The sequence below is a fragment of the Antechinus flavipes genome, chromosome 3, assembly GCF_016432865.1.
Source record: "Antechinus flavipes isolate AdamAnt ecotype Samford, QLD, Australia chromosome 3, AdamAnt_v2, whole genome shotgun sequence".
In the NCBI taxonomy this organism is placed as follows: domain Eukaryota; kingdom Metazoa; phylum Chordata; class Mammalia; order Dasyuromorphia; family Dasyuridae; genus Antechinus; species Antechinus flavipes.
In genome coordinates this window covers 520,167,958-520,195,335 of record NC_067400.1, presented here as the reverse complement: position 1 = coordinate 520,195,335, position 27,378 = coordinate 520,167,958, and the positions used below count along the sequence as shown (strand labels likewise).

At 40.7% G+C, this 27,378-nt stretch overlaps 1 protein-coding gene across 2 annotated transcripts in view; it reads right to left on the bottom strand.

The window, feature by feature from the left end:
* The window catches only part of CHRDL2 (chordin like 2), an 83,731-nt gene extending 61,796 nt beyond the window's left edge, over positions 1 to 21,935 (bottom strand). For both annotated transcript variants that reach the window (XM_051987114.1, XM_051987115.1), the window contains exons 1-2: positions 21,756 to 21,935; positions 5,282 to 5,394 (exon numbers count right to left, since the gene is read on the bottom strand). In XM_051987114.1, the coding sequence (XP_051843074.1) occupies positions 5,282 to 5,394; positions 21,756 to 21,837 (195 nt within the window). In that variant the 5' untranslated portion in view covers positions 21,838 to 21,935. The remainder of the gene's footprint in view (positions 1 to 5,281; positions 5,395 to 21,755) is intronic.
* Between the last annotated feature and the right edge of the window lie 5,443 nt (positions 21,936 to 27,378).

Genomic DNA, 27,378 nt, shown 5'->3' with positions numbered 1-27,378 from the left:
GATTCCAATATTCATATCAACAATTGGCCTAACCATCTGATCTCATAATTCCTCAACCCTTTCAAGTCCAGCAACTTTCTTTACACACCAACATTGCCACACATGATACCTCACAATTTCTTAAAATTGTACCCCTTGAAATGTCCTTCTCCATCCACAACTTCCCACCCTTTTACTCTCCCACTCTTTCATTCAGTCACAAAAAAGGAGATGTTTATCATCACCTTCATCTCCTTGGACCCAACATTCCTATACTCCTAATCCAGCTTCTCCACTTTGGCTTTAACAGCTTCCAAACCCAGCTTTCATTCCTATAATTGGTTGCTTTAGTGTTTCACTGGCTATAATCCTCAAATTTCCTGTTTTCCTAACTGTCAATCTCTAACACTGGATTCTCATCCTTGGATAATGCTCATCATCTAATTTACCTGGCTCCTGATCCACTGAGTGTCACTGGAGAAAATAATGAAAATAAAGCTGATTTTGCCCACAATAAATTTATGCCATATAACTTCAGCTGGTTCTCAATGATGCTCAAAAAGTTTCTTATCCTATCCTTAATGATGATTAATTCATGTCATGCCCCATGGTGGCTCTTTCAAATTTTTGTCCTCTCTTCTTTTCATCAACCATAATATCCCCAACCCTATCCCTTCTTTCCTCACCACTCTCAGCAAATACTTACTAGCTATGATCACAAGTAAATCATTTAACAACTCTGACACTCAACTTCTTTATCTACAAAATGAGGATAATACCTGTACTACTTAACTTGAAGGGTTAAGGTGAAGCCAAAACAAGATTGTCTATGAAGTATTTTGTAAATTTTAAAATGCATATTGTTATTATTATTGTTAATATTAAACTGTAATGTCACCAAATCAAGTTATCTTAGCTCCCTTCCTCTGCTCCTTAAATATTCTCAGCATCAGTCTCCCCACAACTTCTACTTTCTCTTTTTACTCTATAACAGTAATTTGCATTTTCATGAATCCCTTTCTATGAACTCTTGATTATATTTCCAGCCTATCATTCTAGTCTCATTGGATGTCACTACTTTTCCCATACTCTATGGTACAGCCAAAGTGGCCTTATTTTTGATCTTTATGAATCACCCTTAATCTCCCACCTCTGTGAATTCTTTTTTTTATTAGTTTTTTATTTTCAAAATATTTGCATAGATAATTTTCAACATTCGCTCTTGTAAAACCTTATGTTACAACATTTTTCCCCTTTCCTCCCCAAGATGGCAAGTAATCCAATATATATTAAGCATGTATAATGCTTCTATACATATTTCCACAATTATTGTGCTGCACAAGAAAAATCAGGTCAAAAAGGGAAAAATAAGAATGAAAACAAAATGCAAACAAGCAACAACAACAACCATAAAAAGTGAAAATTCTATGTTGTGGTCCACACTCAGTTCCCATAGTCCTCTCTCTGGGTGCAGATGACTCTCTTCATCACAAAACCATTGGAACTGGCCTGAATCACCTTGCTGTTGAAAAGAGACTCATCCATCAGAATTGATCCATGTGATCTTGTTGTTACTGTGTACAGTAATCTCCTGATTCTGCTCATTTCACTCAGCATCAGTTCATATAAGTTTCTCCAGGCCTTTCTGAAATCATCCTGCTGGTCATTTCTTACCGGACAATAATATTCCATAATATTCATATACCACAATTTATTCAGTCATTCTCCAATTGGTGGGCATCCACTCAGTTTCCAGTCCCTTGCCACAAACATTTAGGCACATATGGATCCTTTTCCCTTTTTTCATGATCTCTTTGGGATACAGACCTAGTACAGACACTGCTAGATCAAATGGTATGAACAGTTGATGCCCTTTGGGCATAGTTCCAAATTGCTCTCCAGAATGGATGGATCAGTTCTCTGTGAATTCATTATTTTAGAACTGAATTCCTTTCTTATCTCTGGCTGATAGGGTTGCTTTTTTCCTTTAAGATAAGTTTGCTGCTACTCTTTTTGTAGTAGCAAGGAACTGGAAACATAGTGGATGTCCACCAATTGGGGAATGGTTAAATAAGTTTTGATATATGAATGTAATGGAACATTATTGTTTTATAAGAAATGATGAACAGGTTGATTTTAGAAAAGTCTGGAAAGACTTACATGAATTGATGCTGAATGAAGTGAGCAGAACCAGGAGATCATTGTACATAGTAACAACAAGATATGATCAACTGGGTTGGACTTGGCTTTTCTCAGCAATGTGGTGATGCAAGACAATTCCAATAGACTTGGGATGGAAAATGTCACCCACCTCCAGAGAAAGCACTATGGAGACTGAATGAGGATTGAAACATAGTATTTTCACTTTTTGTTTTGTTTTGTTTACTTTTTCTTTCCTGTGTTTTTTTTTTCCCCTTTTGGACAGTTTTTTTTTTTTTTTTTAACATGATAAACATGAAAATGTCTATCACTGTCCTTAATACATAGTAGATTCTTAATAAATATTTGCTTATTGATTAGTTCCCTTCCATATTTTCCAGGATCATGTTTCAGCTCTACTGCAGCTTAGATGTCTACCTTTTTACTGGTTCTTTCTCATTTGTTTACAAACATATCAAACCGCTTGTTGTCTAGGGAAGGGGATAGATAGAAGAGAGAGAGAGAAAAAAATTGGAACACAAAATCTTACAGAAATATGCATTGAAAACTATCTTTACATGTGTTTAGAAAAATAAAATACTATTGAGAAAAAATACTGTGGAAAAAAAAAAAAGATAAGGCTTAGACATTATCTTTTCATGACTTCTCTCCTAGTTTTCCCCAAGTTACTTTGTTCTTCCTCCCAAATCTACTTCATATTTAATCTTTGTATATATTTGTGTTTTATTAATTCATATTTAGGTCACAATTTTTTTATATATACTCATCATCTTCCCATTCGAATGCAACTTTCTTATGAGAAGGGATTTTTTCATTTTTTTTATCCCCATTGCCTAGCCCTCTCCTTAGTAGTTCTCAATAAATATTTGTTGATTGATTAGTTCCCTGCCACATTCTCCAGAATCATGCTTCAGCTCTAATGCAGCTTAGATGGCTACCTTTCTACTTGTTCTTTTTCATTTGCTTACAAACGTATCTTTTCTAAACCTTAAAAATAATGATTCCTTGAGCTTTCATAGGATCTACATCAGAAGAGACTAACTATCAAGTCCAATTCTCTCATTTTACAGATGAAGAAACTGAGGCACAAATACATTAAATGGCTTTCCCCAAATCACAAGGGTATCAAGTACCAGAGGCAGAATTCCAACCTAAGCCCTCTGATTCTAAAGCCACTCTTCATGCCACATCCATGATGCTTGCATTCTACTCCATCCAGCCTCTATCCCATCTCTTTCCACCTCTTTACTGTCTAACTTCTTGAGAAAACTCTCTAGTCCACCTTCTACTTGTTCAGTTCTCACTATCTCTTTAAGTCCTTGCAATCTGACTCCTATATCAAAGACTTAACTAAAATTATTCTTTGAAATGTCATTCAATCCTAGTGTTTTTTTTTTTTCATTCTTCACCTCCTTGACTCCTTTGCAACTTCTGACATTTGTCAGTCAAACTTTTCCCTTGGATATTTCCCCTCCCTCAACTTCAGAATCATTCTACTTCCTGGGTTTTCCTTCTGCCTCTTTCCTTGTCTATCACCTTCAGCAGATCCTCATTCCTTTCATCACCCCAAAACTAAGTGTTCCTCAAGCATCCATCTTGGGCCCTCTCCTTCCCCTGGAAAACTCATTCACTCTCATGACATCAACTGCTATCTTATGCAGATAGTAATATAATGTGTATCTAATGCAGAATATCCCCTTTCTCTTTTCCTACTCAATTCCCACCTATTGATTAGTGCTACTGTCCCATTCAGACCTCAGAGAACACTTTGTTCTATATTCCTCCTCTGCACTTCTCCTATATTACTGGACATTTTATCTGTGTTTCATACCCAACTAATATAGAATAGGATTCATCTAAATTTGGTGTCTCCTTCAAAACCAAGCATAGTTTCTGAAACATGCTTAATCAATATTTTGATTTTGTCACATGCTTGCATTCTCAAAAAGGTAGAAAGAGAGAGCAGGAAGGAGAAAATCTGCAACTTAAAAATTTTTAAAGCAAATGTTGATTATTATGTAATTTAAAAAATAAAATTTAAAAATATTTTGAATGAATATTGTAATTATATCTAACATTCATATAACATTTTAAGGATTGCAAAGCACATTGTTTCAATTAATAGTGTTAGAGATGGGATGTGACCAGCTTTAATTTTTTTTAATACTATGAGACCAAGGACCTGATCTAAAGGTCAGAAAGATTTGGGTTAGAATTCTGCCTTTGACATATATATTCTGTGTGATCTGAGACAAGTTTTTTAATCCCTCTGTGCCCCAGGGGAAATTCTAAATTGCAGAGAAAGTTCTGATTTGTGTCAAAAGAGTTAATTTCCTTATTGGGAATTTCCTGGATTAATGAAGTCTTAAACCTGGTAACAGCACCAACAATGACATCAACAATAACAACAAACAATATTTGTACTGATGTAGTCTAGAATGTGGGATTTTTAATTTCAAGTCAAGTGAAAAGAACATTTGGCTTGAAATGAAATGAAAATTAAAGGAAAAATCCCAGATTCTAGAGCTAACTCCAATACTTATATGCTGTTTATTGTTGTTCAATCTGACTCTTTGTAAGCCCATTTGGAGTTTTCTTGGCAAAGATATTAGGCTTGCCATTTCCTTCATTAGCTCATTTTACAGGTGAGGAAACTGAGACAAACAGGATTAAGTGATTTACCCAGGCTTATACAGCTAGTAAGTGTCTGAGGTTAGATTGAATTCAGATCTTCCTAACTCCAGGCTTGGCACTCCATTGTGCCATTTAGCTGTCCTAATTTAGGGCTGTAACCCCCTTGTCCAAAGGAGGAAATAGTTCCAGAATGGAGGGAAATGACTTGCATAGTTACCTTAATGCTATGTGGTACAGCATGACAGAGCTCTTTCACTATAGCACACTGCCCCTCATATAAACTGAGCACTTTGTAAAGTAAACAGCTAGCAAGGTCCTATGGTCTATTGGAAGAAATCACTTTGCAAACTTCCAACAGGAAGAACAGGATCCTCCACTGTGAGGTTGGGCATAGCTGGGGACCTTGCAGGGTTTCAGGACCTCTAAAAATCACTGTTTGTGGAGATTTCTTAGGTAGGTGTCCATGGTCATGTTTCCAGGTCCAGTGGAGGAGGATGGACCAACCTACCTCAGAACAGGTGCAGCGCAGACAGTACATCAGCCCCTGTGGCTCCAAGTAGGGATGCCAGCTCTCCCCCAGGGCATATCGCTTCCCATGGAAAAGGCAGAACATGTCAGGGCCTGGAAAGACCAACCAGTCACACATTAGTAGTCCTCAGGATGGTGTCTTCATCTTGTCTATAGGAATTCTTCATTATTTCAAAACTCAATTAAAACTCAACCATCCCACTTTCCCTCTCAAAAAAAGGACTCAATCTATATATCATATATGTTTGCATATATTTTTATAGATATGTCTCCCTAATGGAATGTAAACTCCTTGAAATCAGGGATTATTTTATTTTTAACTTCGTATACCTAGAACCTAACCACTATTATTCAATATTGTTCTAGAAGTGTTGGCTTTAGCCATAAGAAAAGAAAAAGAAATTAAAGGAATTAGAATAGGCAACAAGGAGACAAAACAATCACTCTTTGCAGAGGATCTGATGATATAGTTAGAGAATCTTAGAAAATCATCCAAAAACCTAACTGAAACAATTAAAGACTTTAGCAAAATTGTAGGATATAAAATAAACCCAAGCAAATCATCAGCATTTCTATATATTACTGACAAAGCCTAGTGGCAAGAGATGGAAAGAGAAATTCCATTTAAAATAACTGTAGACAAAATAAAATATTTGTGTATCTATCTGCCAAGGCAAACCCAGGAACTATAGGAACACAATTATAAAACACTTCTCATACAAATAACATACAAATAAAGTCACATTTAGAGCCTAGCATACAGTAAGCATTTAATAAATGCTCGTTGCTTTATCTCTCCATCCCTGAGGTATCCAACTTGAGATTCACTTCTTTGGGGGATGGGAAAGCACAGAGCGGCTTCCTTGACTAGTTTAGTTTAGACTTATCTTTATCACAAAACTCAGGAGCTCCTGGAAGGGCCCTTAGGGACAAGACTGGATCCTTGTTTTCTTTGGTATAAGTGTGAGGAAACACCCTTTATCCATGCAAGTAAAGCACCTCTTTTGCAAGCTATAAGCTTGGAGAGTTGTTTAGAGTACCGAATCATTAAGTAACCTCTCCAGGATCACATAGCCAATAGGCACCAGAAGCAGGACTCAAATCAAAGCTTTGCTGGCTCCAGAGTCAGCTCTTTATCCACTCTGCCATTCTGAATCTCATTGGAAGGACCTATAAAAATAATAAAATCCTAGAATCCCAGAGTTGGAAGGGACCTCAGAGATCAGCTAATACTGATACTTGAATAAAAATACTTCAATAAAAATTCCTTCTTTAATGACATATAATTAATCAACCAACACATACTTACTAAATGTTTCAGTTTCCACAACTGTAAAATGGGGACAATAATGGCACTTATCTCATAAAGTTGTTGTACGATTCAAATAAGATTATATTTATAAAGTGCTTAGCACAGGCTTGGCACATAGTAGGTGCTTAATAAATGCTTGCTTCTTTTCCCTTCCCTTCCCCTATTATGTGCTTGGCACTGTTCCAGGGTTACAAAGATGAAAATGAAACAGTATCTTCCCTTTATCAGGAGAGACAATATGTACCCATAAAAAATATAAAAAAGCAAATACAAAGAATTTCAAAGGGGAAAGAGTTCTGGATTAGGCAAGGACACAGTGGGTTTTCTCCTTGGCAAAGGAGAGGGTTGGAATAAATCCTCATTAAAATCTTTTTCAGGGCTAATATTCTATGCTCTCTTCTTTGTAGTCCTTTCTCTAAGTCAGACTGTTCTCCTGATAATGAAATCCTTTGGTGTCCAACTGAAGATCTCCAGGAGAAGGAGGATATAGAATGTCTCTATTCCTTGGGGTAGTCTATTCCAATGGCAGATATCTCTGACTGCTAGAAACTATTTTCCTTAAACTAAGCCTAAAACTGCCTCTCCAAAGCTTCTAGCTTTGGCTCCAACTCCAACCAAGAAGAAGAAAGCTGCTCCTACTTTATGTGAAATGATCTGACCCAATTTCAGTTTATTGCTGAGATGGATTCAGGTTTGGAGGGGGAGAAGGAAAGGAGATGACTGGTTTAAGGTCTTGCAGAGGAAGTCGTTGCTGAGTCCTGACTCCAGTCTAAATCTCCAGGTCCAAGATCAGGGCTCCCTCATCCTTGGGATTTCTACAATCCTTTCTATCTGTTCCTGGCATTTGCTTGATCCTTCAAATATAGAGCACCATATGGAACACGATTCTTCTTTTTCTTATTGGAAATTCTGTCTGCTTTTAATGTAGATTGAAGATATATTTAGGTATTTGGTGAATTTAAGCAAGTTTCTGGGATCATAGATATAGAGCTGGAAGGGATTTTATCACCAATTTCATTAAATCCCTTCATTTTACAGATAAGGAAATTGAGGTCTAGAGGGTTTAAGTAATTTCCCAAATGTGACACAGTAAGCAGCAGAGCAAGGATTCAAATTCAGGTCCTCTGGTTCCAGATCCATTACTCTTTCTGTAACTCTCACCACTGAGGCTCATATATCTGCTCATGTTGGATGAGGACTTATAGGGCTTGTTAAGATGGAATTCTAATTCGGGTTAGTAGATGCTTTGAATAGCCTTCTAACTTGTTGCCCTGTTTCTATTAATAATTAATTAATAATTGAGAAATGGTAATTGATAATATCTATTTTAAGGACTATATATATTATGTATCATATATAAAACATATTATAAAAAATGTATATAAAAAAGTAAAGGAACCGGACCTGTAATTTCATTGATATAGGGAATGTCAGGGGAAGGAGAATGACTCCACCAAGTCAGTTTGACATCTTTATAATTTAAGAGTCTTAGAGATTTGCCTAGAATACTGAAAGATTACGTATCTTGGGGAGCTTCTTAAGGAGTTACTATAAGGAAATTAGGAAAAGCTTCAGGAAGGATGAGGTCTCTGAGCTGAACCTTATTAGAAGCCAGGCATTCGAAGAAGCAAAAATAAAGATACTTTGAGTATTTCCTTTTAAAGTTCATTGTTCTCCCTCTTTTCATAGTTAATTGTGTGCTTGTTCTTTTACCATAAGAAGGTAAATTTCTTGAGAATAGAAAAATTGTCACATCTTTTTAATTCCCTGAATCAAACCTGGTGACTGGTACATAGTAATTCTTAATAACTGTTTACTGAATTATCATGTTCTTATATTCTTTATATTATATTCTTTCCAGCTCTGACATTCTATATTCTATTCTGTGATCCCTTCCAGCTCTGTTACATGATGCTCTAAGGTCTTTGTGGGGCTCAAGGGTGGGGAGTGGGAGTTAAAAACATTCTTTGATCTCAGCTTCATCCCAGTTCTAATGTATTAAGAATTTGTTAAGCTATAACATTCTCTACTCCATGACTCCCCACAGGACTTATAGAAGACCTTCTTGTCAGGGTTCCTGGGTCAATATAATGAATAAGCAGCCTACAGGAGGTATGATTAGACATTAGTTCATGTGAAAAAGATCTGGTGGTTAGAAAGGTCTAGTGAATCCCTGAAGTTCACAGCATCTCAAATGCTAACTTGATCTTAGAGTCTTATAGTCAATCAATTTGTCAATAAACCTCTTTAAATGCCTAATATGTTCCAGGCACATAAAAAGGCAGTGTTGAAGACTAGGGAAGAGAACAGTCCTATTGTTTTCTGTCCTTGCAAGAACTCATTGGAGTACTGTGTACAATGAGGGGTACATTTTGAAAGACTCACTGTTAGACAAGATATTAAACAGGAGCAGCAAGGTAGTACGATGAATAGAGCATTAGGCCTAGAGTCAGGAAGTCCTGAATTCAAATCCAGGTTCAGACATTTACTATTCGCATGACCCTGAGCAAGCCACTTAACCTCTGTTTGCCTCAGTTTCCTCATCTGTAAAATAAGGGTAATAATAGCATCAACCTCTTAGGGCTGTTATGAAGATCAAATAAATTAATCATTGTAAAGGGCTTAGCACAGTGCCAGGCACATAGTAAGAATTATATAAATATTAGCTATTATTATTAATATTATTGCTTACAGGGGAGAGACCAGAATGGTAATGGGAATACAGATCATGCCTTAGTATGCAAGGTTCTGGAGAGGACTGGCTTAAAGTATCAGCCTCAGAAAGGACATGGCCAAGGCCAAGTATTCCAAGAGTGCCTTGTGGAAAGAATATTTAATGTATTTTACCTGGCTTCACCTGGCAGGATAAAAAGAACTGACTGCAAAGTGCAGAGAGGCAGATTTCAGCTAGAAATAAGGAAGAACGTCTGTCTCAACAATGAAAGTAACTACTAATTGGGCTGAACTGCCTTGGGAGCAGAGAGTTCTGGTAGTTTGTTGGAGAACTGGAGAGATGATTCCTGTTTCGATATAAGCTAGAATGGTTGATCTCCGAAGCTTGGAGATTCTCTGAGTTTCTCTTGATTCTCATTTAGAACAGTGATCCTTCACAAGGTGTGATGGAAAAGGGCCATGGAGCCAGCTCCAGTAGGCTCTCTAGAGCTGATTGTCAAATTTTCAGCATACTTACACCTTACTGCAAATCTGGGCTTGATTTATTGATTTCTTAATTGTCTAGACTTTTAAGGAGAAAACGTGAGTAATGCAGGTTAAAATTAAAAGTATGTCATGTGTACTTTTTTTTTTTTTTGGTGGGGGGGGAGGAGTGCCAATTACTAAACATTTAAAAACACATAGCGGAGCACAGGTTTATTGACGTCTAATCCAATAAGCTTTCCCTTACTCCTCCAACTTAGATAGAGACAAATACCACTTGATTAAGAGGAAGAACTCAGCGCTCTCTTCTATAGACATCATTTCTATAATATTCTGGAGACGAGGGTAAAATGGCCTTCATTTGAACACCTCAAGAAGTGGGGATCTCACTCTCTCTATTAGGAATCTAGATTTTTTTTGTGAGATGGCTCTTTCTGTTTTCCTGTCTCTCTCTCTGTTTGTCTGTCTCTCTTTGTCTCTATCTTCATCTCTTCTCTCTGTGTCTCTCTGTCTCTCTCTCATAGCTAGGAAGCCCTTCCTTATTTTGGACACTTTAAGGAATCTGTGCTCCCCTTCTTTTATCAGTTCCTTCAAATGATGCTAATTACAGCCCATTCATGTGCTTTCATCCTATATGAGCCTAATTTAGATCCTTCCATAAATCTTCCAATGGCATTAGGGGGGTGGGGGGACATTCCTCCAGAACTCTTCACATTGCACAGATATCAGTGGAAAATTTCCTTATACTGAACTCAGACTGGCTCTTTTTACATCCCTTTTCATGGGTCCCAGTTCTGCCGTGGGATGGTGGTGAGGGTGAGACACACAAACAAAATCATCAAATGTCAGTAAGGGAAGAGATGTTAGAGGCCATCTAATCTAATCCCCTTATTTTATAGTTGGGAAAAATGAGGCTTAGTGAGGGGAAATGACCTGTCCAAGGCCATATGACATAGTAAAATTGTGGTACAGCCAGGTCTAGCACTGTTTCCTGATTCCTAAATCCATGTTCGAACCACAGAAGGCCCAAGCTAGCAGGATCCTAGGAGCACCTCTGCTCCTCCCCATCCCTCCTCCCAACTGACAGATATGGTCTATGGAGAGAATGCTGGATTTGCAGACAGAGGGCCTGAGTTCTCATCTTGAATCTGCCCCTTATGAACTATGTCCCATTGGGAAATCCTTTAACTCCATTTTCTCTTCTCTAAAATGAGTGTTTTAGATTAGACAATAATGTCCGCACTTCATTTTTAAATCGATCTCTCATTTCAGCTTGGGGCAAAGGTAACAAACAAATATTAAGTCCCTACTATATGCCAGGCACTGTACTAAGCACTTTATAAGTAACTAGGAAAGTATCTTTCTTTCCTTTCTTAAATTTTTCTAAACCATTCTCTCCTTTGCCTCCAATATTCTGTACCTTGTATTATACTTATCTCTGTCTACATCATCTGTCTTCTCTTCAATAAAGCTCTGAAGGCAGAGACTTGGGTGGGGAGATGACATTTTTTAAATCTTCATATTCCTTGTATCTTGTACTTAGTGGGCTCTCAATAAATAAATGAAATAAATAAATAAAATTCAATTGGATAGGAAAATGGTGTGACTTGCTTAAGTTCACATGCACTTAGAAGCTGAGAAGCTGAGACTCAAATTCCTGCTATCTCTAAGTCCGGTGTTCTTTCCACTAACTAGCCCATGTTTGCCCCAGGAGGGCCCTTTGGAGACCTGGAGATGGTATAATTTGCCTACCCTTGAGTCTGTTTTCTTCTGGGCAACTGAGGGGACTTGCAGGTTCACCCCTTTGGTCCATGGGAGGAGGCCCAGGCAGAGGCGGTGGATCCTGTTTCCAGTGAGGCTGTATCAAATTTGCTGTGTTTATCTCTGCCCGGCTGCTGGCAGGGAAGGGGCCGCCTGCTGGGCCTGAGGTTCACATGTTTAAAGCCAGACCAACTCTCTAAGGAGTGAATAATGTCTTTATTTCTCTGTGCCTTCCCCCCTTTGGGCGGGGGGTGGAGGAGGGAGCTGTTGCAACACAGCAGAGGACTAAGCTTGGGCCTGAAGGAACACAGTCCCACCTTCTTCTGGGACAGCCCCTGCTCAGCCCAAGGCTTCTGCCCCTGGTGCCAACTGGCATGGCCCTCTTGACCGGACCCTCCCTCACCCAATTCCTCCTTCATAAAAGAGAAGACAGAGGGAATGCCTCAGTCAATGCCCAAGCCAGGCTACCCCCACCCCCAAGGTGGGGAGGAGAGAAGAAACCAGTAGAAAGAGAGGAAGGGGGTGGAGATGGGGGACTGGTCTCACCCTGGGAGGCTTCTCTACTGCCACAATCTTTGTCTCCCTCCTTTCTTCTCCCCAAGCTATCTAAGCAGGAAAGTATGGGGGGATTTACCCAGGGCTACCGCTCTTCTCCAAGAGGCCAGTGACCCATGTTGGTACCAGGGTTGAGGGGGGAGAGGAAAGTTAACTGAGCCGGCAGGATGTCTTCAAAGTTCCCCTAGCATTGGGATTAACACTGTAATTCTCTTACGGGTTTATCACAGAACATATATCTATAAAACACAATAATAACACATTTATAAGTATATTAGAGAATTACGAACTGAGCTCTTAGGAGTGGGGGCTGAGGGTGGGGGAGGGTTGTAATCACCAGTGGAGGATCAGGAAAGGTTTTCTGGAAGAGATAGCATCTGAATAAGGCTTTAAAAGCAGAATAATAATTAAACAGTCAAAGGGTGAGGATGAGGCAGGTTCAGGCATAGGAAGCACAACAAGCAAAGAAATAGAAGCAGGAACTTGCAAGACTGAGAACAGTGCAATTTGCTTAGAATTTATAGAATAGATTGTAGGAAGGGGTTCAGTTATGTGTCCTGAGGACAAAGATCAGGTCATATTCATCTATAAAATATGCTATGGTAGAATGAGAAAAGCTGGTACAAGGGCCTGAAGTCAAAGAGATTCATCTTTGTGAGTTCAAATCCAGTCACACACTTACAAGCTGTGTGACCCTGGGCAAGTCACTTCACCCTGTTTGCCTCAATTTCTTCAATTCCTCCAGGCCCAGCTGGAGAAGGAAATGGTAGTAACTCCAGTATCTTTGCCAAGAAATACCAAAATGGGTTCAGTCAGATATGACTGAAATGACAGAACAACAAAACATAAAAGATGCTCAGAACTTCTCCTCCATCCCGAAACCTAGAAACTATTTCTCTCCTCTTTCCAGAACACACAAGTCTCATTCACCTTTTACTCCCTCCTCTTTCTTTTCTGCCTTTCCACTCTTCTTCTTTCTTTTTGCTCCTCCATCTCCCCTTCTCATTTTCTTCTTCCTTCATCTTCTATTTGATCGTCTCACCTTCTTCCTTCTTCTCTAATTTCTCTGTCTTCTCCACTTTCTTCTCTTCCTTCTCTAGCTTCTTCTCCTCTTTTTTAACCTCTTTCTCCTTACTCTATCCCCACCTTATTTCCATGTTCCTCCTCTTCCTCTTCCAAGCCATGGAGAATTTGGGATAAATCAATTTAGTCACTCACATTTCTATAGCACTTATAGGTATGTGAAATACTTTCCTCAAAAAAAGCCCTGTGAGGCCGGTGGTGAAAATGCTATCCCCATTTTACATCTAGTAAGTTACTTATGTATCATGATCCCACCCAAATGCTTCACTTTCCCAGTCCCTGTTGACCAAAGTTGGAACCCTCCACATAGTTTTATTGTGTCCACTGAGAGTTCTACCTGTCTGGCTTGGTCTTCCAAATCCTTCACAACTAGATCAAAGAATTTAAAACTAAAAGGTGCCTTAGAGGCCATCTAATATGATGAATCGTATTAATTTTACAGGTGAAAACACTGCCTCCTGGAAAGGTGAAATGACTTGTCTCATCTAATAGGGTTAATTAGAAGCTTGGTCTTCTGGCTCAAAAGCTAGCACTCTCCATAACATCCCATGTTCTCATAACCATTCCTTCAAGCTTCAGCCTTAGCTCACCTACTCTGGGAGTTCACTCTGAAAATCCAACCAACAGCCTTTTCCTTCTCTGATACTTTTAAGTTTTTCTGGGTAATTAGGACAATCTCATGGACTATATTCTCCTGCCTTGAAGAAGCTTCCTGAAGGCAAAAGCTTATTCTCTTCCTTTTCCTGGCTGCCCATAGTCTATATTCAGCATGGGAAACTGGTTCCACTAAAGGAATCTCAGGCTAAGAATAGAAACAGGGGTAAAAAAAATTAATATATGAAGGAAACTCATTCTCATTTAGACGGTATCCTAAACAGACTCACATTCCATTAGTGTCCCTTCTGTTTCCTGGGGTTCCCCCAAACTCCCATAATACTATTCTCTTCCCTTGTTATTTCTCTCTATGCTATTTCTTCCATTTGTCTTCCATTGTTACCCAGTATCCTGTCTTGCTCTTCCCTTTTCTTAACATCTCCTGAATCTCCTCCTTCCTTTCCCCTGTATCTGTGCTCATTTTCTGCTCCCTCTCATCTTTTCTCCCCATTCCTACTCCTCTTTCTCACCTGTAATTTCCCCACTGCTTTCCCCTTTCTCCATTTCTCCCTCCTTTCTCCTCCCTTCTCTCCCTATTCTTTCATTTTCTATCTTCCTTTCTTCTATCCCTACTACTTTCCCTTGCCCTCCCTCCCCCTCTTCTGTCCAAAATTCTTTCTCCTAATTCCTTCTTTCACTCACATCCTCAATCTTTCAAAACTCTCTCCCCTACCCAGCCCTCATTCTAATCTCCCTCTCCTACTCCTTTCTCTTCTTTCCTTACTTCTCTCCCCATTTCCCTCTCCTCTTTTCCTCTATTCATTCCCCTCGTTTTTCATTCCTTTTTTCCCTTTCCCCATCCTACATTATAGAACCTTATAACTAGAGGTCATCTAGTTTCACTAAGAAAGAATTCCCCTAGTAGTAGTCTGTCCCTCTCCCTTAGGATGAACACCCCTCTCTTCATTGCTCCTCCTTTTCTCTTCCTTCTTTTCCCCACCTTTCCTTAACAAAGTTGCAAAATCAGCCCAACATAAATGATTTCTAGTAGAGTTCCACTTGGAGATCCAAGAACACTGACGATCAGGGCTGGAAAGAGGACTTTAGTAGAAAGAATACAGAATCTTGGAGTGAAAAGAAACCATAGAGACCATTTGGCCAACCCTTATTTTACTAGGTAAACTGAGACTCAGAGAAAGAAGGAAACTAAATGCCTATTTTCTCACAAACACAGAGCTGAACTCTAAAGCTAGTGGTTAGGTTTATGGGGGCCTCTTGGCTGAAAGCCTCTGCTCTCATTCTCCTGAGGATGGGAGGACAAGAAATCACTTTAAAGATTCAGGTGAATCTGAGGGGAACATTCTCTTACTAATGCACAGAAAAGAGGGAAAGCCCTTGGAAGCACCTTTTTGTGAGAAGTTTTGGATATGGGGCAGTTTTTCAGTTGTGGAAGCTGATTTGGACGGAGTCTGTCCTGGTGAGATAGGGATGGTTGAGATGATCTCTGATCTCATGCAGCCCCCTCCCCCTTGCCTTTTTCCGAGCTGCCCCCCTCAAAGCGGCAGTCCTTCTCCAGCTAGCCCAGGCGGGCGCCAGTGCGGCTGGCTGGGGGAATTTGAGAGCCCAGGCAGCTGGGAACAGGTGCAACAGCTGGAACAGCTGGCGCCTGCTCTGCACATTTTGGAGAGTGTGTAACAGAGACCTCTACCGGCCAGAGAAAAGAGAGACCGATGCTGGGCCTGGGAAGGACATCTGGGGAAGTCAGGCTTAGAGCGGAAAGATTTCTAAGATCCAGTCGGCACTACACCCACCCAACTGCTTCCCGAATATATGTGGGAAACGAGGTGAGTCAGCCTGGGGAGAAATTGGGTTCTCTGCCTTCTCCTCCACACCTGGGCTTCTCCTGCTCTCTTGCTACTCATCCTCAGGTTCGGGCTGTCCAGTTTGTACTGCACTCTCTGTCTGTCCTATCCCTCTTTGAGATTCAGCCTACTAGTTGGCAGTCTGGTCTCCCTGCACCCTGTCCCCAATCCAATCCACTATTCTATGGATCTGTGATCTCATCAAGGTGAGGGATGCCTCCAACAAGACAAATCACAGTCATACATCCTGTGTAACTCTTAACCATTGCCTCCTATAAGTTTACCATAGGATGCATTCAAAATGCTGAGATCTTCCTCACATTGTTCTTATGCTGAGACAGATGGACAGTCCATTCATTCTTCTTCACTATCATACCCCACAAAAAACATACATTCCTCTGGCTTCTTTTGTTCAATACTGCTTAATCCCTTGCTCACCATCTCTCCACTGCTCTTTGGGAAATTCCTTGTTTCTATTCTATGACTCGAAGTCTAATAATATCACAAGAAAAATATTGATTTTTAAAAAAGGATGGGATCACTTAATTTAAAAAAGGAGAGAACTGAGGTCCAGAGAAGGGAAGTGGTATCTCAAGTCTTATATCCGAGTAGTGGTAGAACTAGAACTAAAATTTACGTCTCCAGATTCTAAAATTTAGGTTTTGTCACTAAAGCTGCCTAGGGTGTGATTTGGTGTCCCACAGCAATCTAGTTTACAAATACACTTCCCCAAGCACCTCAATTTTAGCCAAAAAAGCAAAAGCTTTTGTTTTACAATAGTAACTAGGGATATAAATATCCGAGCTCCCTAGAGAAAGAAACCAGTGATTGACATTCACACCACAGTGTCTAGAAGGGACACAGGATCTTGCTAAAGTGTGGAAATGAATGGGGGGTAGGGACTTTGAGCTAGAGCTTTAATATCACTTAAGATTGTCCTTTCTTTACGGAGTCTTTGAGAGGCTATAATATCTATCCTCTCCTTGATAATCACAGATAGACTCTCAGAGTAGAAAAGGCCTCAACTGCAAAGATTTCTGCAACCTGTTTGACATGAGATTTCCCAATGACTGTTTAAAGCCTTCCTGAGAAAATCTCCTAAATGTTTCATTCTCCAGACTAAACATCCCCTCTTCCTTCAAGGAACAGTCACCAATGTAACCACCCAAGACTCAGTGAGCTTTCTCCCAGCTCACACATTTCACACGGAAGGACCCATTCCTAAACAAGACAGCTGAGACCTCCACTAGAGCCATGTTTCCCTCCAGAAGGTAGAGATTCCTTCCTTATGCTGAAGGGAAAGAGAATGCTGATAAAAATGATATAGAAACGTGACTCCTGACTCCCTCATCACACTCCAAGCTGCCTATTTAGCAGCACCCAAAGCCTGCACCAACCTATTCAGTTAATCAAGCATTAGGTACTTACTATATAACAAGTTTTGTCACGTTCTGAAGATACACAGAAAGGCAAATGGAAGGTCGCTGCCCTCAAGGAGCCCATATTTAAGTAAGGAACACGCACAATCTCCTTCTGCCCAGTGTGACCAAGTGTGCAAGTTGGTAGGCTCCTGGAATGACTTGGTGTGATTGGCCTTTCTTGGAGGGAAGGGGACATTGGGGTGGAACATAGGGAGGGGGAGGAGGCAGGGTCCGGAATCAGTGCTTGATCCGGGACTGGGGTAAGAGTTTGTCTGTGAAATGACAGAGACAGGTGGTATTCCTCCTCCCCATCATTCTAACTCAAGAAAAACTTAACCTACATCCAACCTACTGGGAGCATCACACCCACAGCACAACATTCTTGACCACCCATCGCCAATGATGTTTGAAGATTACAGGGGACCTGAAGTTTCAGCAGGTGATTTTCCCTGAGAATTAGAGGGGCTCTTAGAGAACATCATGCTCACAACCCTCATTTTACAGATAAGCAAACTGAGGGAAAGGACTAGCCCATGAAAGTTGGTTTCAGAGCCAGGTTCCAAATCAAGGATTCTTTCCGTTACCATTTGGTAAGAACCATGTATTAAGGGTCCTGAGGGTCTATAGTCAATTGCAAGGAATAAAAACAATTCCTTGACTTCTAAAGAGCTTCTCCCTGTACTAACAGACTGTCTTTCCCTCCTTGAGAACAGGGACTTAGTCTTACCCATATGTTGTACCTCTTCTGGGCTCGGCACACAATGGACACCTCATAGATTTATGTGGAATTGAATTGAATTGGAATTGATGTGATCTATCTTGCAACCTTACTCCTTTCCTTATATCTATGTCACAAATGGAAAGACTGATTCAATCATGGTGATCCAATCCTCCTCATTCATGTGGACCTGACTAGGAAGCAAGAGACCCTGTCCCAGTCCTCTGCTGTGTGATTCAGAGGCAAAAGCTTGTCTGAGCCTCTGTTTCTCCAAGGCATGAGACAGCTGTTGTTGGCATCCTGTACCACTGGCATCCTGGGACAATGAACCCTGTACAATCAGACCAAGACCAATATGCTAATGTAAAGTAGCTGGAAGCCTAAGTCATGGGACTGACAGGGAAAAGAAAAAGCCTCCCTGCCTAAAATGATTTCCATACCTACCTATCAAACAATGTCTGAAATTTCATTATTAAGGTTTCACTTATTCGAGTTTTATTAGATTCACAGGTCCTGGAGAATCTTAGAAGACAGAATGAATGTCAGAGCTGGAAGGAACTTTAGATCGTAGAATGTTAGAACTGGGAAGAACCTTAAAGTACAATGTTAAAGCAACAAGAAACCTTAGAACCTGGAATGTTAGAATAGTAAAACATAAGAACTAGACAAGACACTCATTGAACAGCTGGGAGATCCAAAGTAGAGAGAGGGAAGCGACTCACTCAAACTCCCGATTCCTAGTCCACGGCGCTCTCTACTATACCATATTACCAGATATAGATGATAAAATTACAGTGAATGTTACAGTTCTTTGAATAGAGGTGAAAAGAAAGAAGAGGAAGCCTAAATTATAGTATAGGAAGATAGTCAGGGAGGGCTTCATAGAAGAGGTAAGACTTGAATTGAGCTTTGAAGAGAGAGATCCAAGAAATCTCCATTCTGGTTCAGAGTCTGCCACTAATCTGATTAATCAACTTGGGCAAGTCATTCTCCCAACCTCCATTCACCAAATAAGAAGTTTGATCCCAAAGGTCCCTTTCAGCCATGACATTCTAAGCATCAGCTGCATCACTCCTGAGTAGGCTGAGAGGAGGAGGGCGTCCTTGATGGATATATACACCCTGTAAGGCCAAGCCAGAGCACATCTCAGCGCTAGTACCCAGCTTGTCCTAAGGCTTCTGGCAAAACTGCCTTGAAAATGTCTTTCTGAAAGAAAAGCAGCTCCCTGTGACCAATTCATGACAAAGTTCTGTAACTGTCTCTGTCTCTCTCTTGTTGTCTCTCTGTCTGTCTTTGCCTTTCTCTCTCTCTCTCTTTCTCTTTCTCTCTCTCTGTGTATGTCTCTCTGTCTCTATCTCTGTGTCTCTGTCTCTGTCTCTCTGTCTCTGCCTTTCTCTGTCTCTGTCTCTGTCTCTCTCTCTCTCTTTCTCTCTCTCTGTGTATGTCTCTCTGTCTGTCTCTGTCTCCCTTCTGTCTCTCTGTCTGTCTTTCTCTTGTTCTTTATCTCTCTCGTTCTGTCTGTCTATCTGTCTCTCATTGTCTCTGTCTTTGTCTCTCTGTCTCTCTCTTTTTGTGTGTGTCTCTCTCTGTTTCTGTCTCCCTCTGTCTCTGTCTCTCTCTTTCTCTCTCCCCCATCTCATCTCCATCTCCCTGTTTCTCTCCATCTGTCTCTGTCTTTCTGGGTGTCTGTCTGTTTCTGTGTCTCAATCTGGCTCTATCAGTTTCTAGATCTCTGTCTCTCTATCTTTCTCTTTCTGTCTGTTTTTCTCTGCCTGTCTCTTTGTCTTTATCTGTTGTCTTTCTCTGTGTGTGCAGTCTGTCTGCCTCTATCTCTGTGTTTCTCTCTGGTTCTCTATGTCTTTAGGTGTCTGTCTCTATCTCTTTCTGTTTCTGTCTCTCATTATTTTTCTCTCTCTCTGTTTCTCTGTCTGTCTCTCTGTTGGTCTCTGTCTCTGTCTCTGAAATAGGCAAGGTTCTTTTAAGGAACAAAGCACACATGCTAAAAAGAATTCCAGAGTGTTTTGAAGTTACCTGGATCAGCCCCCTGTCTTGAGGCCAATCCCATAAAAGTCATAGAATCATAGTTTTAGAGCTGGAAGAGACCTCAAAAGTCCAACCCCACATTCTAAAGATGAGGAAACAGCCCTTAGCTACCTTTAGGAAAATGACTTGCCCAAAGTCCTACAGCTAAGTAAGTATCCTGGGCAGTAGTCACACTGAAGCCCTCCTGACTTCAAGTCCAAAGCACTGTTCACAAAACCTTGCTGTCTCTCTAGCATGGGTAGTATTACCCAGGTAGGCATTGGAAGGGTCCTAGATAATGATAAAATTTTGGAAGTTTAAGACAAACCCTTTTGACAGACTGAGGGCCTGAGAAATTGCCCAAGTGAGCCAGCTACAGAATTAACCTTAAGTGCAGGAAAATTACAAAGATAACAAGGCCTTCCTGGCCCTGTCCTCAGGGAATGACAATCTATTGAAAGAGCTGAACTTTGTTGCTAAAAATATCATGAGCTCGAAGTCAGGGGTACTGGTGAAAACTTTCATTTTTGTCTTTGCATCTCCTGGTGCATAATAGGAGCTAAATAAATGCTGGTTGGCCAAAATATACTAAGCATTGTTTGAGTCTTGCTGATTAGAAGAGCTAAAAAAGAAGTTTAGAAAAGGGAGAGAGCCTATGTACAATAGGTGGTTTGGAGCTTATGACATCCCACCCCAAGTCACCAGCCTTCTTTCTCAACTTTTCCCAGGACTGACCTCTTTCCCCTGCCTCAGAAAGTCAGGAAGTCCTTCTTTAGATCTAGCCTAAATCCTTTTTTCTCATATTCACATCTCATTGAGTTATGAATCTTCCCCCTACCCTTTTTGACCTTGGGAGTTAACTATTTGTCTTGGGTGGATTTGGGGAAACAAGTCCAATATGCCTGCTGAATCCAGTTTAATTTTTTTAAATCATTGGAAAGAACCTTAGAGATCATGTTATCTAAGTCTCCCTTACTTTACAAGTGTGGCTACTGAGAGAAGCAAATGGCTTGCCTATCATAGAAATGGTAAGTAGCAGAGCCAGTCCTTGAACACAGATCCTTTGATTTCTATCACTAGAGAAAGTGGTCTCTTTTTTTCTTCCCCAACATAAACTCTCATCTCCATTGAAGTCCCTAGTACTTTTAAACTCACGCCTCAGTCTTACTTCTCTATGTGCAGAATGCTCTCTTTTGTGTTCTCTGCACCAGTCATGGTTTCTGTCCTCAAGGAAGGGGAGAGGGTTATGGAGAGGAAAGAAATTCATCAACAGACAGAGAACTGGAGTTAAGCCTGTGTGATGTTGGGCAAGTTACTAAATCTTAATTTCCTCATCTGCTAAACGGGGCTAATAATGATATCTATCTCACATGCTGTTTTGAGAAAGGCATTTTGGAAAAGTTGACATGCTAAATAAAGGAGAACCATTACAAGGTCTTTCAGGCCATCCCCCTGTCTCTGAGCCTTGGAGTAGTCCTCCCAGTGAATGTTCTCTCTCTTTCTCTCTCTCTCTCTCTGTCTCAAGGGACATTTCTGCTTCTCATCTATCTCTTCCTTTGTAGCTATCTCCTCTTTCATCCTCTTTTATTTGCCTCCCTTTTTCTCATGCTTCTTTATCTCTGTCTGTTGGTCTGTCTCTTTCTCCTCTATCTCTTCCTTTATAGCTGTCTCTTTTTTCACCTTCTCTTCCTTTCTCTGCTTCTTTTTTCTCTCTCCATGACTGCCTCTGTTAGTCTGTGTCTGTCTGTCTGTCTCTCTCTCACACATACAGACACACTCTCTGGCTCTCACTTTCTCTCTCCCGGCCACAGTAAGATTCCCTCTGTCCCAGAACAGAGGCTAGAGAGGAGTCTGTGCGTTTCCATCTCCTGTCCTTGAGAGTACCTGGGACTGAAGGGGCCGCCCCCAGCCCAGCCTATTCTCCCAGCCCCTGCGGCTCTCCTCTTCATGCCATGCCTCTCTCTACTCACGGGTCCGGGGATGGGTGTCCGAGGGGAACCAGAGAAGGACAAATCCCAGCAAGGAAGAGAGGACTCTGACTTCAGGAACCATTCTTCCACCTCCAGACCCTAGGCAGAGCTGAACAAGGAGGAAAGAGCAAAAAAAGCAAGAGCTGGCCGGGAGCACGAGGAGGTGAGGGGGGAGAGAGAGAGAGAGAGAGAGAGAGAGAGAGAGAGAGAGAGAGAGAGAGAGAGAGAGAGAGAGAGAGAGAGAGAGAGAGAGAGAGAGAGAGAGGAGAGAGAGAGAGAGAGGAGAGAGAGAGAGAGAGAGAGAGAGAGAGAGAGAGAGACAGAGACAGAGAGACAGAGAGAGGGGGGAAGAGGATCACTGAGGACCCTGGTAATTCTCAAGTTCTGTGATACAGAAAGGAGGGAGACGGAAGAACAAGACGGGAGGGATCTGAGAAGCGTGGGAGAGGAGTAAATGGGGATTGATAAAAGAAAAATGAAGTGATATATAGGGAAGGAGACGGCGAAAAGAGGAAAGGGAGAGAGAGAAAAAAGGAGACGAGAGAAAGGAGAGAAACTTCGGGTCGCTCTCTCAGGTTAGTTCTAGCGCTTCAGAATGAGACTCAGATGGTCGCTGGGGTCTCGTTTTAGTTTAGAGGCAGGGGCAGTGACAGAGGAGACCGGGGGAGGGGAGCACTCTGGAAGAAAGCTAGAGAAGGATGAGGGGAGAGAGCGAGGGAAGGAGAGATGGGGAGAGGAGGGAAGAGAGACGGCGAAGGAGAGGGCGAGCGAAAGAAAGGGAGAGGGGGCACAGAGACGGGGGAGAGACAAAGATCCTGGGCCAGGCAGAGCTCTTCGCGAGCCGGGAAGAACGGCGGCGGCGGCGGCAGCGGGAGCTCGGAGCGCGCACTGAGTCCGCCTGCCAAGGGCGGCCGGCGCGGGGCTCGGCCTCATTTGTACCTTGCCGCGGGGAGCTCCCTCCCGGCCGCCTGGCGCGATCTCAGCTTAGGCGCCTCCTTCAGGGAAAGCGAAGAAACTCTGGGGACTGGTCGTCCGCAAACCCGGCCCCCTGGGCGTGCATGTGTGTGCGAATGTGCGTGCGTGTGGGAGAGACAGACAGACACACAGTCAGACAGACAGACGGCCAGGACGGCAGCGGGCGCCCCAGCCCCTTTCCTCCCCATATTCAGAAGAGCAGGAAGGACCTCGAGGCTGCTGACCCTAGTCCAGCCAGAGTGGCGACCCCTAGTTAGACAGCAAATAGAACTTCCCGGCGGGGAAGCTTGGAAGGGATGCCCTCGGCGCATGGTGGATGAGTTGGAAAGTTTTGCTGAAATAAAATGTCTTTCTACCTTTCTTCCCTTTCTCCCTTTCTCTCTCTCCTCTTTTTTCCTTCCTTTCTCACTCATTTTCTTTCTCTTTCCTTCTCTCCGTTTTCCCTTCCTTTCACTCTTTCATTTCTCTCATTCTCGTTCCTTCTTTTTTCTTTTTCTTTCTCTTTCACTCTTTCTTTTCTCACTTTCGAATTTTTCCCCCTTTCTTTCATTCTTTTAGTTTCCTTTCTCTTTCCTTCCTTTTTCTCTCCCTTTCACTCTTATCCCTTCCTTTCCTCTCTTTTTTTTTACTTTTTCTTTCCTTTCAGTCTTTCTTATTCTCTTTCCTTCCTTTAGTTTTTCCTCCTTCTTTCTTTCTTTCTCCCTTTCTTTGTTCCTTCCTTCCTTTCTCTTTTTTTCTTTCCTTTCTTTTTCTTCCCTTCTTTTTAAAAAGATATCTGTGTCTTTGTGTGTCTGTCTCTGTCAGTCTGTCTCTCTCCATATACAGGAATTCTACAGATTAAATATTACAGAAAATAAACAGGGTAATGAGCTCTCCTACTCAAGTCTCTTTGAATCATTGTTAGAAAGAATCATTAACTCTCCAGAAGGAGACTTAGATGGTCTCTTTTAGTTTAAAATCAGGGGCAGAGAGAGGAGGAGAGGTATCTCTTTGGGACTGGGGGCAACAAGAGTGGAGATTTCTGACTAGAGGACAATGCTGGCTATTCTACCTGGGAGGAAAGGGGTAATCTATATATTGAGTTCTCATGTTCTCCCGTCCCCCCCAGCCCCCACCCCCTCTCAAGCTTTGGATGTTTAAGAAACTAACAAGAAAAAAAAATGAGGGCACTGGGTAAGTCGCTCTCTGGGCATAAGTTTCTCTGTAAAAAAAAATAGCATCACAGATTGAGAGCAAAAGCGATCTTAGGAGCAGTCTATTTATTTGATAAATAGTAAAACTAAGGTTCAGAGGTGAGTAATTTGTGAAAAGCCATACCCATACTAAGTACCAGATCATTTTAGTCTACATTCAAGGCTCTAATTCACATATCTACAGTGTTTTAGGATCTGCAGTGTCTTAAGATGAGGCAGAGAGTGTTAATATTGCTATTCCTAATTTATAGATGAGGAAACGTGGTGACTAAATGTGTTGTTTAGGATAATAGAAATTAATAAGTTTTAGAGCAGGGCTAGAATCCAAGTGTCCCAACTCTAAGACCAAAGATCTTTTAAAAGGAAAACAAAACAAACACAATGCCTTGGTAGAATAAAGGCATGGACTATGTGGTCTCTAATCTCTCTCTTAACAATGGCCATCTATGTTCTTTATTGTAAGATCTCTTTCAGATCTCATTCTATGGTCTTATTGAGCTTGGAATTAGAGAACATACAGCAAAGACCTATGCTGAAGGAATCTCATCAATGGACCCTAAAAACATTCACACTAAGGGAGCAGAAAGGGTTCCTGCTCCCCACCAGCTACCTATTCTCCATCCCAACCTTCCTAATTCTCTGAAGTCATACATTTAGAGAAACCATTTCCTTTACCCCAGTTAAAATGTAAATCATTCCATTCCATTCCATTTAATTCTACAAATATTTATTAAAAGTCCACTAAAGAAAGGGACTTAGTGAAAGAGGGTCAGATTTGGAGAATGGAGAACTGAGTTCAATTTTAGCTTGGGACACTTTCTAGTATAAATGAAGTATGAGTTGAGAGGTAGTATAGTGCAGTGGATAAGTATTGGGGTTGGAGTCAGGAAAATGTAGTGCTTCTGGCACTATGTGACCATGGGCTTGCATTTAACTTGTAGCCTCAGTTTTCTCATCTACAAAATGGGGGAAATAATTTCTATAAAGTACCAATATGACAACCACAGAATCAGAAAGCCCTGTATTTAAGCCCCACACACAACACACCCTGACTATGTGTCTCTGAAAAAGCCACAACTTCTTAGTGTCCCACGCAACTTTGTAAGACTATAAATTGATTACCGAGCATAGGAGAATTTATTCTATGGACATTCCAAGGCTCAACTGAGCTAAGGTATGAGAAGCCTTTTGCAAATTTAACAGCATCCTATAAGTGTAAGATTATAAAGCTAGGTTCTTATCCATATCATCACATATATTCTACAGAGAGAATGTAATGAGCTTCTTCTCAGCTCTTTTATATTGAAACATCTATTCGTTATGCTTAGCTTGCTTCACATGACAGCCTCTTTCTTTTGGCCATCTTCCATAGATGATAGACTTAGAGATGGAAGAGATCTTAAAGGTCAACAAACCCAGCTTTTTTATTGTTCACATAAAGAAATTGAAGATCAAAGTGTTAAGGTCAAAGTGATTAGGGTCATATAGCTGGTATGTGCCTGAGCTAAAATTTGAACTGAAGCTTCCTGACTCCAGGTTCGGCATTCTATCCAATGTTCCATCTTGCTTTTTATTAAATATGTAATATAGAGGAATAAGTTTTTGGTCCGAGATCAAAGTGAAGTTGGAAAAATATGTTTTGGACATACTTCATTCCCTTTTTTGGTGTTTCTTCTCCTCTTTAATCACACAACTCTAAGCATCAAAAGTTTTCAATTGGTCAATAGTCAACAAATATCCAATGATATTGAGATGTCCAGTGACCTACTCTCAAAATACATTGAGAACTACACACTGTGTAAAATCAACCTACTATCCCAAGGTATACCCCAGTCTTTGACTCTTCCCTTCTCTGCTTCTCTAAAATAACTTACTTGTTCTGTGTATTATTCCCTCAGAGCCTAACTAGATGAGTAAGGGATCAGCACAATTAACATTAATACTTAATGCCTTTATGATATCCACAAACTATCAAAAGATCCAGAAAATGTCTATAATATTTGGGTAGAGGTCCTCCTTTATGGACATAAAGAATCTCATACCAATGGGCTTTGGAATAGCAATTACGTAAGGCAATTCTATACCCACTAAAAGCCCCTCTCTTACTTTCATAATAGGTCTACCATCTTTTTTGGTTATACATATCCTTAATGATTGTTTTTAATATTGTTGTGTCCATATCTTATCTTTTATTATTAGATTATAAGTTGCTTGAGAGCTCAGTATCATTTTTTGTTTCATCTTTGATATTGTTAATTGTTTTCCCAACATGCCTTACATCTGCAAGCCTTTGTTCATTCTATTTCCTTTGCCTGGAGTGTCTTGCCTTTTATTTCTATATGTCAACCTTCCAACAGTTTCAAGTCAATAGCCTTGACTATAATATGTGCTTAATAATCAATTCTTTAAAATCCAACTTAAAAACCATTTCTTCCAGGAAGCCTTTTCCAATTACCTCAGTCAAAAATCTTCCTCCTCAGTCCACACAAAGCACTTTGGTGGCATCTCTTTAATTCACTAATAATGTATTATTTCATATTTTGGCTATTTCTATGGGGTCATCATCCCCTACAAGACTATCAGTTGAATGAGAGCAAGAACTGTGTTTTATCTAAATTTTATATTTCCCCCAGAAACAAGCAAAGTGAACCAATATCCCCTCACAGAGTAGGTACTTATGATCTTGGAGTTCAGACTGGAAGGTACTCTAGTCTTTTTTATTTTCACAAATGAAGAAACTGAGATCCAGAAAGGTTATAGATCTTGACTGAAGAGGGTATTGAAGCTTGCAAGTGACAGAACCAGTATTCAAACTTAGCTCTTCTGGCTCTAAAAATGCTGTTTAGAAAATGTTCCTTGAATGGAGTTGTTTTGAATTAAGTAATACACAATTTTCTGCTTGGCGTTGAAATGTGTTTTAGTATTTCTGTTCCAACTTGAGCATGTCTGATGTCTGAGGATTTACGATACTTACAACCAAATAATAAAGGCACATTGCCCAGGACTAGGGTTGAAAGGCAATCCAATAGTTTTGCTCCCGCTCCAAACATTTCCTCTTTTCTAGTTCATGTTGGGAGATAGAATCCTACCTTGGGAATGGATATAAATCAGCAATCCATGACACTTTTGACTAATGGAAAGATCCCCTGGTTAAATGTTGGAGGGGTCATTGTAAGATAGACATATCAATATCTTGCTAACAGAATTATGAATTGATTCAAACTTTCTACAAAACAATTTGAAATGACACTAAAAAAGTCATTAAGTTATATGCCCCTTTGACTCAGAGATATTACTATTAAGCATCTTAGAGGCCAAGGCAAGAGAAAAAAGTGTTATGTGTACAAAAACAGTTATACCAGCACTTTTGTAGTAGCAGAGAACTAGAAGCTGTGAATGCCCTGGATCTTTGGCACATCTATGGTATGGAATCATCACTATAGGAAAGGATAGAA